We start from the raw sequence: 12,541 nt of genomic DNA on the forward strand, positions 1-12,541 counted from the left end.
GTGACATAGTCCAAAAGAATCTTGTCTGCAAGAACCTTTTCCCAAGGTTGGTACTTATCCCAGAGCAGAAAGGAGCTGTCCCTCTTCCCAGCTGTCCAAGGGGCAGGAGATGGTAGGAATAGAAAAGAGCAAACCAATCCGGGCACAGGGGCTAGGATTGGGACTGAAGGACAGGGGCAGAGGCAGCTGGGGCTGCAGGGTGACCACTGGTGGAGCAAGATCCCTCTGGCCTCTGTCCTGCTGTTGGATCCTGGAGATGCGCAGGCTCACGGCCCTGCAGGAGGGATTAGAGGTGGGACTGCAGTGGCCTTGGGGGCTGTAAAATAATAAGAAATACACTTACCAGTCTCTGCCTGGCACCTAGTTCCTCAGAGCCTTGTAATGTGAGCAATAAGGACGTTAGGAGCATCCTTTGTTCTAACATTTGGTCTTTGACCCCGATTCCTGACACACAGCTAATAAATCCCTTGGAATTTCCTGGGCAATTGGACCCTCTTTTGTTCTGATGAGGGGACTCTTGGATGGGGGCTGGTCACAAGAAAGACCAAGCGTGTTTAGAGGGGGGGGGGGCTTCTGCTCCTCCTCTCCCTCTCCAGAGAGGGGGAGAAGGGTTGGCAGGGAAGTTAATAATCCCTCATTCCTGTGTGATAAAGCCTCCATAAAACCCCCTGAACTCTGGGGCTCAGGGAGTTTCCGGGTTGGTGAACACATCGTGTGCTAGGAGAGTGGTGCATCCCAACTCCAAGAGGACGAGAACTCCTGTGCTTATGACTGTCCTTCATCTGGCTGTACCCCAGATCCTTTGTAACGTCCCTTACAATAAACTGCTGAATATGTTTCCCTGAGTCCTGGGAGTGGATCTAGCAAATGATTGAACCCAAGGAGACAGACACGGGATCCCCAATTTATAGCTGATTGGTCAAAGTGGAGGTGGCAACCTACTGACCATGTACTACATACCAGACGCTGCAAATTACAATTGTCTCTGCAACTCAATGGAATGCAGTGTCATCGATCCCCATTTTATGGTTGGCAAAACTGAGGCTCAGAGAGGTTACATCTTAATGGGGACAGTCTTGTGGGACAGAGATCCTTCCCCTGTGGCAACTGTCACAATCTCCAGTGGCTTGGATTGTGCTGCCCCTTCACATCTGTCATCAGAGTGTGGTGTAGAGTGTTGTTTTCTCATCTTATGGGGGCCCAGGAGCTCTGGGTCCACCTCCCTGGCCTTTCAATTCAGCTCTTATCAATGCCCCACCTGGCTAGGCTGGGACTGTGGGTAGCCACTGAGGACCTTCCTGTGTGGATCTGCAGGGCTGACCACATAGCCAGCCCTCCTTGGTCCTGTAGGCAAACGTCCTGCCCGAGTCTGGACCCATCATAAGCCTTCAACCCTCAGTAACGGATGGAGGAAGGCCATGTGACTAGTCCTCACCTGGATCAGTTTAGGGAAGCATTTCTTTTGTTGCTGCTGCTGCTGCTGCTGCTGCTATTGTTGCTGCTGAGATACTTCGGCCTGGACGATGGTCGCTGGGATTTTGAAGTATTCAGTTTCTTCCTCCCAGCCTGAGAGTCTATCCACAGCGAGAGAGAGAGAGAGAGAGAGAGAGAGAGAGAGAGAGAGAGAGAGAAGCTTCATCAACAGCCTCTGAACCTCTGGATGCAGCCAAGCCTGAAGCTACTGCTGGTTATTTGAGCCCATGACTTTCCCCTTTGCTTGAACTTTCCGTGTGCATCAATTTAGCACTCTGACTTTAAAAGAGCTAGATGATGACCTGGGGGGTTGGTCACTCAGTCCATCCCTCCCTCATCAGGAATGAGCTCTCTCTGGAGCAGGGGCAGCTGCCAGAATGTGGAGCTCTGATTCTCTCCCTCAGAGACTGAGAAGCAAAGGGGCCTGCAGACAGGGAGGGTGGGCTCCCTAGATGCTGGGCTGGGGCCTCACCCACCTTGGATGGTTAGCCGGTTGTCAGACCTCTGGGAGACCTTGAGCCTAGGATTTACCCATCTCATTGCCTTCTGTACCCTGATGTCCCATGGGTTCCCGCACACGGTTTTACCTGGTTGGTGGAAGTAGAATCTGCAGTGGGTGGGGAAGGGGTGCCCACGTTAGGGTGGAAGGAGCAGCAAAGCTGTGTGTGTTCCCCACTCCCATCGCACGGCCCCACTCACATGATGGCAAACAGGTTGCAGCTGCCGCTCACCTCCTGGATCCGGAAAAACCTGGCGCGACGGAGCACAGCCAACTTGGGTTTGGGGTAGTAACCCAGACAGCAGTCTTCAAAGGACCCTGCAATCACACCGCCACCCACACGCTCAAACCTGCACATGGGCACTGGCAGGGACAGTCACAGACGTGGAAAAGCACACCATGACCCTTGCAGCCCCGACCGAGGCATGCGCACTGCCTGACTGCCTCTCAGCCTTTGCTACTGGGACAGCTGGCAGGGGTTGGTGGGGTCCATGGGCCCTGCTTGGAAAGGAGCGGACCACCCAAGAAACAGCCCAGAGCCCCTTCTCTGCTCTGGGAGCACGGGCGCAGACCCTGAGGAGGGAAGACAGGCTCAGGGCGATGGCATCTTAATGGAGGGCATCTGACACAATCTTGAGTTGTTTGGTTTGTGCTGTCCCTTCACATTTGGCATCGGAAGTGTAGTGTCCCCAGTGCCACTCTCCTAAAAATGAGGTTGGTTAGCTCCTGCTGAGGTCCTGGATCCTCTCCAGGCTGGTCTGTCTTCTCATGGAACTAGCTCTGATCCCTCTTCCTCTCCGTTCCCATCAGTGACCACTCAAGTGACCCAGCCAGACACTAGGAGTTCTAGAGGGTTTACTTGTGGATCTAATAAAAACACTTAAAAGAGTTCCCACTATGTGCCAAATACCCAAACGGAGAAGAGCTGGAATTAATGTTGTCTTGGAGAGCTCCTGGAGTGGTGGGAGACAGGAAGTTGACCTTTGTGGGGAGGGGGACAACACAGCACGGGGGATGCCTGAAGAGGAGGTAACGATGCTTGAAAGATCTGGGCAGAGGAGCAGATGGAATGAATGAGAAGAAGAGGGGGCGATGGGATGGTGGTGGAAGCCAAGGTGGGCTCTTTCTCCCAGTCTGTCTTGGAGGTCCTGCAATCCACCTCTGCCAGAGCCCACCTGAGTCGGGGGTCCTGGCAGAGCAGAGCACAGCAGCGGTGGAGCAGGGAGAGGGCTCAGTTCTCATTGTATCCCCCACCCTGTCCCCGAGGACAAGGAGCAGTGGTGTTAGATAGGACCTGCGGCTCCAGTGATCCTCAGCAGGTGGCTCCCAATGCTGGGGGCCACTGCCCCCTTCCCCAGGATCAAAGAGCAGGCGCTGGGCCTGGCTCTGATAGCAGGACAATAGGAACAAAGACCAGCCCTCCTCCTGGGCAAAGGCTAAGCTCTGCCAGATCCTGCCAGACCTAGAATGGGGACAGGCAGAGCAGGAGGGTGGGGCCACGCTCCTCAACCCTGCTTGGCCCCTGCTTGGCCATCTGGGAGGACTCACTGGCCTTGCCACAGGAATGTAGGACCCCATCTCAGGGATCCTGGGGGAGTCTGCATGCCTCCATCTGGCCTTTGGTGACCAAAATCCTCAAGTGCCTACTCTGGGGTGGAGATGGGGAGGAAGACAGAAGGGCTCCCTCACTGGGGCTGCTGGGCACAGGCAGCAGGTCAGGTCACTGGATCCTCTCACCGGCTCCAGGCGAGGGGAACTTCAGGTTCCCACCTCATAGACGAGAAAACTAAAGCTCACAAAGGCTGAGTGGCAATTCTCGGCTGCACTGCACAGGTAAGCTGGGCAGGGCCCCGATGGGAAACCACTCCCCAAGGTCTCCAGGGCTCTGGTCTCCAGCCCCATCCCTGGCTCTGCAGAGTCAGGACATTGAGGTATATTCCTGGCTGCAAGTGGCTTTACCCACAGCTGGAAGCCACCCTCTGTTCCCACATTCCCTAGGCCACTGGAGTCCTGCAAAGGAGGTACACAGGGGTGGAGGACTCTGGAAGAAGGAGCTGGGGACCCTCTGTCTCCCTTCATCCCAGGGCACAAACACCAGGAATCTCTGCTATGTTGGGAACAGGAGCCATAGGAGAATTCAGTGGTGGTAAGGGATCTGGAAGAGGAGAGGGGTAAACGGGCGGACAGGGGACGATGAGTCTAGATCGGGAAAGGAGGGACCAGGGGCGTAGGGTAAGTACAGTTGACTGAATACAGTACCTTGGGTGTGGATGGGAGGGACCCAGGCCCCCAAAAAGCAGGCTGCCAGGCTGGCAAGGATCCAAGGGTTCATGGTGCAGGCAGGACCTCCTCTCTGGGCACTTCAAGGATAGACAGAGTGGCCTGGGGAGGTGGAGAGGGATGATAAGGACCCAAGGAAGACAGCAGCAGGCACTGCTGGGGCCCAGGGCCTTCTGCAAGAGAAGCAGGTGAGGGGCTGGGGATGTGGCTCAAGCAGTAGCGCGCTTGCCTGGCACGCGTGCGGCCTGGGTTCGATCCTCAGCACCACATACAAACAAAGATGTTGTGTCCGCCAATAACTAAAAATAAATAAATAAATAAATATAAAAAAAAAAAAAGAGAGAGAGAAGCAGGTGACTCAGGGTAGGGACAAGCTGAGCAGAAGGGACCTGCTGCTGCTCTCAGTCATGGCCAGACGAACGACTCACCAATGCCTATGGGGTCCCCAGAACCAGGGCCTGCTGCGGTGGGTGTGCTGTGTGTGGGGTTAGGCAGCTGAGCTTCTCTCTTATAGGTAGAGCCCCACCCCACAACCTCTGGCCCTCCCTCCCTCCTCCCTCCCTCCCTCATCCCACAGGCTCTGTGAGACTCCAGGGTTCTCCCTCACTGTAGATAGACCAAGCCTAACTTCCACCTGGATCCTCTCAAAGTCTGGCTGCCCTAGGAACCTCCTCCATCCCAGGCCTCTGGGCCAGCAAACTTGCACTGTCCCCAAAGGGTCCTTTGTCTTCTCCTGTCCCCTCACCTGCACACCCGGGCAGACACATTTTCCTGCACACAAGCCTCAGCTGATAGAGCCTCCAAAGAAAGCCTTTCCCTGGCTGCCTACTCCCAGGTATAGGAGGGACCTGAACTTCACCCATCTCCCCCTCCTGCACAGTGGGGCAATTTATATGTCACAGATATGCTGTGGGTTTGCGATAGGCAAATCCATAGAAACAGAAAGTAGATTAGTAGTGGCCATGGGTTGGGGTGGGGGGGGGCGGGTTGGGGGGTTGGCTGCTCAAGGTGCATCTTTTTGTTCTGAAATCAGATAATGGCAATGATTGACTAAGTCTAATGAACACCAGAGAAAGGTACACTTTCAATGGAGAAGTGAATGACCTGTGAATTTTCCTCCAATGTTATTTTAAGAATAATCTCGATAAATTGGAAATGTGGTGCACGTCTGTGTTTCCAGCGACGTGGGAGAATGAAGCAGGGGGCTAGCCTTGAACTGGCGCGAGCCTTTCTCCAAATAAAAACTGAAAAGGGCTGAGGACAGAGTTCAGCGGGAGAGCGCCCCTGGGTTCAATCCCCTTACCAAGCGGGGATGGCGCGGGTGGGGTGGGGTAGAAGTAAACAAAGACCACGGAGATGAAGAAGAGCCCAATAAACTTATTAGTAACCACAACCACGAAGAAACACTCTGGTTTGAAAGCAAAGCCAGGAGCCGCAGGTAACCATGACAACGGGAAGCAAAGCAACATTCACCTGCAACCGAGGCGAGGGGCCCGGGAAGGAGCGGAGCGGGCGGTGCGGACACTTCACATAGCATTGCTTTTCTTTTTCTTTTTTCTTTTCTTTTCTTTCTTTCTTTCTTTTTTTTATTTTCTTATTTTTTTATGGCCCGCAAGTTTATCCCTCCTCTCTCTTTTTTTGTGGTGCTTGAGGATGGAACCCACTGCCTTGCGCACGCTAGCCAAGCGCTCTACCACCGAGCTGTTCACCCAGCCTCCGTTTCTCGGGCTCTGCAGGGGGGTGGGGGTGTGGGGGGGTCCCTAGTGGTGGCCCTGGGCTCGCCGCCCTGCAGCTGGGTGGGGGAGGGTCCGAGGCTTTGAGGACGGTGCCAGTGGGGATTGAAATGGGTGGGGCTTGATGAATGGCATTTAGGGGTGCCGGGAGAGACTTTTAGTTGGGGGCGGGAGTTAAACGGGGCTTAGAGTCTGGCGGGTGGGGCTTGGCCGTGGGGCGGGGCTGACGGGTTCAGTTCTTCCCCTTCAGCTCCCTGCAGCCCCGCGGTCCGTCGCAGGTGTACCTCCTGCGCCCTCCTGCTGCTCGGGTTCCTTTCTTTGGGTGGGTGATGCTAGGCGGGGACGCGGCTCCGCGTGGCTGCGGGCTTGGGACGCGGCGTGGCGGGCCAGGGCTGGCCTACCCGCTATGGCTCACTGCCCTCCTACCTGCGCCTTTGGCGGGCAGGGATCTGGCGTGACCCAGACTCGGCGGGAGGTCCCTGGAATGTGAGCCCACCTTCCCAACCTACCCTCAGGGTTGGTCCCGCCAGCAGCCTTCATGGGGAGGAGGGGGACGGAGGGAGGGGGTCCCCTGAGGGACCAGGATGCAGGTTACACAGGGTTGTGCACGCGCCCGAACCGAACCCAAGGGTCGTGGTGGGAGACAAGCTGTTCGAGAAGACGAGGCTCTGAACTAAAGCTTTGGAGTTCTGACAAGTTCTGATAAATGTGAAGGCCAGATCTTCGCAGTCAGGGCTGAACGGTGCGGCAGGCCGCCCCTCTCCCATCTCTACCTTTTCTGGAAGCCGAACTAGTATCAACAGAGAGCCTTCTCTGAAAGTGTGAAATGAAAACAGATGGGGTTGGAGTGGGGCACAATCTCCGCCCTTCTGGCTTCTGGTCATCGGCTGTCATGATGGGGGAAAGTGGAAAGTCTCCAACTGCAGCTCAACCAAAGTCAGGTACTGACCACGTCCTAGAGCCTGGTAGGGTTCTTCTACAAGCTGAGCCAACGGCAACCGCCAGGTGGAGGGGAGGGGCTGGGCTCAACTCTGGAAATATTCTTTGCCCAGAGAAGGGCACCTCTAGTGTGTGCACACAGATGGAAGAGTCAGATGTACAGAGGAGAAGACTGAGGGTCAGGGAGGCCATGTCATTTACCGTTTTTTTTTTTTTTTAATACCATGAAGGAAAGTGTGACAGTCCCCTAATGCTGGAGGGCTCAGAGCAGGAGCTTGATCATCATTGGCAAAGATGGAGGGGCACTAGGTGAATGCTCCAGGCTGAAGTGAGTCCTTGCTTTTACATATCAGACCCTGGCTGCCCACAGCTATCCTGAAGCTCTGGTGCCTCCAAATCCCTGGGTGTCCTCTGGGAGTCTTGGCTCTAGTGGTCTCTGAGAGAAGCAGCTGGAGGCCCTCTCCCACACTATCTGTGCATCTCATAGGGCTTATGATACCAGGTGCCTGTCTGGCAGGTGTGGCCAAAGCAGTCTCTTTTTAAAAAAAAAAAAAAGAATTTGTTCATTTGAGAACTTTTTGGTACCAGGGACTGAACTCAGGGGCACTTGACCACTAAGACACATCCCCAGCCTATTTTGTATTTTATTTAGAGACAGGGTCTTGCTTTTGCTGAGGCTGGCTTTGAACTCATGATACTCCTGCCTCAGTCTCCTGAGCCACTGGGATTACAGGCGTGCACCTCCATGCCTGGTGGTTTTTTGTTTGTTTGTTTTTTTCTTTTTGATGCTGGAGATTGAATTCAGGAGCATTCAACCACTGAGTCACATCCCCAGCTAAGTTGCTTAGGCCTTGAAAAATTGCTGAGGCTGGCTTTGAATCCTTGATCCTCCTGCTTCAGCCTCTGGAGCCATCGGGATTACAGGCCTGTGCCACCACGCTCAGCTTGATTTTAAATTTCCCTTTTAATCTCCTCATTGATCCATTGATTATTCAAAAGTGTGTTGTTCACTTATTATTGAAATTCCTCCTAATATTGCTTTCTAATTCCATACTATGGTGGATGGAAAAGATACTTAATCTGATTTCAATCTTAAATTTGTTGAGGCTTGTTTTTTGCCTAACATATGATCTACCCTGGGGAATGTTCAATGTGCACTTGAGAAGAAGGGGTATTTTGCACCATTGGATGGAATGTTCTCTACATGTTTATGAGGCCCACTTGGTCTAGAGTGCGGCTCCAGTCTAATGTCTCAGTATTGAGACATTCTGTCTGGATGATATGTTCATTGCTGAAAGTGGGACACTGAAGTCCCCTGCTTTTATTATATTGGAGTCTATCTCTCCCTTCAGTTCTATTAATATTTGCTTTATATATTTAGACGTTCTGATGTTGAGTGCAGCTATATTTACCACTGTTAAATCCTTTTGATGAATTGACCCCTTTATCATTATGTAATAATCTTTGTCTCACTTTGCAGGGTTTGGCTTAAAATCTATTTTATCTGATATGAGTATAGCCACCCCTGCTCTCTTTTGGCTTCCATTTGCAAGGAATATCTTTTTCCATCCCTTCACTTTCAGTCTATGTATGTCCTGAAACCAGCTGCCTCTTGCTCTGGTCTGGATGCACTGTGGTTGCCTGGCAACTAGAGGAGGGGAAGAAAATAGGTTTACTAGGATGCTCTATAAGCCCCTGGCCTGATGCTCAGGGACCTGGTTTATGGACAGTCTGTGTGACCCCTTTAGCTATGTCCTCAATGCAGTCAGCCCTGCTGCCTCCTGAAGTCTGGCTTCAAGGGACTTCCTGCCCTAGGCTGAGGTGGCCTGTTTCAGGAACAGCTGCAGCAATGGCCTTGGGCACAGGCCACGACCAACCAGAGGGATTCAGACTACCAGCACCAGTCCTGGCCATAGACCAAGTCCTCGTATCTTTCCTGCTTCTGCCCTGTGTATGGATGAACATCAGGGAAGGGTGACTGCCTGACGCGCTGACATTGAGGCTGGGGCTGGGATGGCATGGGGAGGGAGTGGAGGATGGTGGGCCCTGAGGAGAGGGTTCCATGGAGCCCTGAGTCCCTCTTTGAAGCTGCTGAGGTCTGCTTCCCTTATGAGACAGGTTTTCTGCGCATCTCTCAGGCAGGCAAGTGGGTGTGTCACAGCCATCACAGATGAGGGTGATGTCATTAACTCCTCATTAATCACCTGTTGGAGGTCATTTGATATTTCACTCATTCAACAAACACTCAGCACCTACTGTGTGCCAGGCATGGGGCTGGGGGCTTAGCCAACCTTAAGTTGCCAGGGCCAATCTAGTCTTCCAAATGATTTTTTTTTTTTTTAAGATAGTGTCTTGCTGTGCTGCCCAGGCTGGTGTTATGGTTTGGATCTTACTGTCCTCCCAAAGGCCATGTGCTCAAGGTTGGTCCCCAGTTGATGGCACTGTTGGGAGATGGAGGAAACATTAGGAGGTGGGACCTAGTTGAAGAGAGGTCACTGGAGGTATATTGTGTCCCCTGCCTCTTCCTCGCTGTCTCTCTGCTTCCTGGTTGCCACTAGGACATCTTCTCTCCTTCATGCCCTTCCACCATGAGGTTTTGCCTCCCTCAGGCCCAAAGCAATGGAGCCAGCAGAGCATTGGCTGAAAGCTCTGAAACCATGAGCCAAAAGGAGTCTTTGCTCCGTTAAGTAGTTTTTTCAGGTATTTGTCACAGCAATGAAAAGCTAACGCAGCCGGCCTTGAACTCCTGGGCTCAAGCCGTCCGTCCTCAGACCTCAGCCTCTGGAGTGTGACTACAGGCAAGTGCCACTGCACCCAGCTTACTAATGATCACTAAATGTAAAACAAAAATATCTTTATTTTTTTAAAAAAACTATTTTTATTTTTGTGGTGCTGCTGGTGAAACCTGGAGTTAGGTAAGTGCTCTACCATTGAGCTGCATTCCCAACTCTGATCCACCTGCCTTAGTCAGCTCAGGGCCAGGTACCAGACAATTCCCTTCTGTGTGCCCAGATCCTATGAAATGACTTAAACAAGGCCAGCCTAAGCTCCTTAACCTGCCTCACCTGCTCCTTTCTGTGGAGGAGACTTGTGCTACGGGTTTCCTTTGTACCCTCTGCCTCCTGATGGGCCCTTGGTGCTTCCCCACGTGGCCCTGTGTGGCATGGTGTGCCCCTCCTCTTGGGAACTGAGAATAACAAAGTTATCTTTTCAGTGTCAATCATCTCCTAATCTGTTGGGCTCCCCATACTTGCATAATTGTAAAATCTACATTTAAAAACAGGTGGCAAGTAATATGCAGGGAGCTGGGCATGAGGGGAATAACAGACACTCCATTTTCCAGAGGATGTTCACAGGATGCAGCAAGGCTTGGAGGTCAGCCTCCTGGAGAAGGTAGCCGCAGGGTGCAGAATGCCTAGGGCACCCACCGGGCCTCCATAGGGAACAATAGCTGAATGGAGACCTGAAAGATGAGCAGGTGTTTGAGGCCAGCAGAACAGGATGCTAGAAGGAGCTGCCAATTCCACAACAGCCAGGGTGGGAGAGTGGGGCAGGGGTGGACAGCGGAAGATGAGGTGGGAGGGACAAGCTATTCAGGGCCTCACATGCTAAGCCAAGGAAGGTGACCTTCATCACGGGGACAGGGGAGCTGCTGAAATTCATTTAGCCAGGGGAAGGTTGTGGTCAAATGTCTGAGCACTGCCAAGGTCCTGCGGAAGATGCACTGGAGAGGGAAGCACTGGGCAGGAGACTCAAAAGTGCAGGCAAAAGCGGCAGACTGCACCCATGGGAGTCCTGCTTACGGGTCATCTCAAATCTGGGGACCTTGGCAGTATAGTGCATACCAGCCATGCATGAGAAGGGGTCCAGGAGGCCATTGGTGCCCACAGGTTTAAGGAGAGCAACAGGCTTCTGCCCATCTACCTTCTCATGTCTCCTGCCCCAATTCCCTGGCTTCCGGTCATCCTCAGCACACGCCAGTTAAGGGACTGGGGAGGGGGACTGGCTCATCACCCCTGTGGTTCCTGCTGCTCCCCCAGGGCTCCTGCCCAGCCTTTGCCAAGCAGGGCCCTCAGCCTGAGACCCCTCCCCACTCACTCAGTAGCATCTTTAGGCAGCCAGCTTGGCCGGGATTATATTTTAGGCTTCTGAGCCCTGCTACCCTGACAGCCTGGGCCCCACATTGAGCTTACCTGGCTTCATTCCTTGAAATGGTATTATGTATCCACATCCACCTCCACTTTGCGGCCATCGGGTCTCATGGAACAGATGCACCCCCGTGGACAGAGTCTGAGCAAACCCTCTACAATGGGCCACCTCTCCTTCCTGCCAGCCCCAGGGGAGCTCCCGCAGGCCCAGCCCTCCCAACCTGCCACCTCCCCACACCGCTCACTGTCTAATTGTGTGCCCTCCCTGCTCAGGGTTAACTATGCACAGCTTTCCTCCTGAGCCTCACAGTGACAAGGAATATGCTTGTCCCATCCTTCAGAGAGGACTTCGTGATTGCAACAGGACAGCTGAGGCAGGCTTATGTTGTTTGTCACAGGACAAACATTTACTTTCCCTTGTGGGTCCAGGAAATGACTGCAGCCCTGCTGGGCCTTGCTCTGGTCTGTGAATTGGATTCATGACTGTTGCATGTGTCTTTTCATTTGGAAGTTTCCCAGGTGTTTGTTTCGTGGCAATGGGAATGTTTGAGGAGCACCAGAAGCCTTGCAAATGGAGCTGGTGGGGGTCACTTCCATTCAGGTTGTATTGGCCAAAGCCAATCATGTAGCCACACCCTAAGTCAAGGGAATGGATGGGAAGACCTGTTATTTTAGTCTGTTTGTGTGGTTGTAACACAACACCTGAGGCAGGGTAATTTATAAATCATAGAAATTTATTGCACTTGGTTCTGAAGCTAAGGGCTTATCTTCTGCTTCCAAGATAGTGCCATGCTGCATTTTCTCATGGCAGAAGGATAAAAGGACCTACCTCATTCACTCTGGCTCTTTGATAGGCAGTAATCCCATTCATGAGGGGTAACAGAGGCAAAACTAGAGTCACCCCTTGGAACTGAAGAGACTGGTTCCAAGACGCATAAAGATACCCAGATCCTTGGATGCCCAAGTCCTTTATATAAAATGGCAGAGCAGTTACATAAAAAATGTACACATCCTCTAGCATACTTAAACCATCTACAAATGGCTTGGAATGCACACTATGTAAACTCTATCTAAATAATTGTTATACTCCAGTGTTTAGGAAATAATGACAAGAATAAAAGTCTGCACATGTTCAGAATAGACACAACTTTTAAAGAATATTTTGGTCTACAACTGGTTGAATCTCTAGATCAGAACCCATGGAGGACAGACTCTCCATTCGTGAATGGTATGACCTCCTATGTAGAAAATCCTAAAGAATCTACACACACACACACACACACACACACACACACACACAGAGAGAGAGAGAGAGAGAGAGAGAGAGGACTATTAAAGCTAAAAAATGAAGTTAGGAAATTTGCAGGATACAAGATTAACCTACAAAAATCTGTTGTCTTTCCATACAATAGCATTGAGTAATTAAAGGGAAATTTAAAAATCAATTTCAGAATAGAATCAAAAAGAAT

The 12,541-nt window shown here is 52.2% G+C and overlaps 1 protein-coding gene across 1 annotated transcript; it reads right to left on the reverse strand.

The window, feature by feature from the left end:
- Window positions 1-269: 269 nt before the first annotated feature.
- Ccl25 (C-C motif chemokine ligand 25) lies at window positions 270-4,304 on the reverse strand. The gene is made up of 5 exons (XM_027954838.2): window positions 4,232-4,304; window positions 2,173-2,290; window positions 1,950-2,080; window positions 1,436-1,574; window positions 270-316 (listed from the first exon to the last, which is right to left on the reverse strand). The coding sequence occupies exons 1-4, from the start codon at window positions 4,302-4,304 to the stop codon at window positions 1,441-1,443; spliced, it is 456 nt and encodes a 151-aa protein (XP_027810639.2). The 3' UTR covers window positions 270-316; window positions 1,436-1,440.
- Between the last annotated feature and the right edge of the window lie 8,237 nt (window positions 4,305-12,541).

The sequence above is a fragment of the Marmota flaviventris genome, chromosome 1 (assembly GCF_047511675.1).
Source record: "Marmota flaviventris isolate mMarFla1 chromosome 1, mMarFla1.hap1, whole genome shotgun sequence".
Classification (NCBI taxonomy): domain Eukaryota; kingdom Metazoa; phylum Chordata; class Mammalia; order Rodentia; family Sciuridae; genus Marmota; species Marmota flaviventris.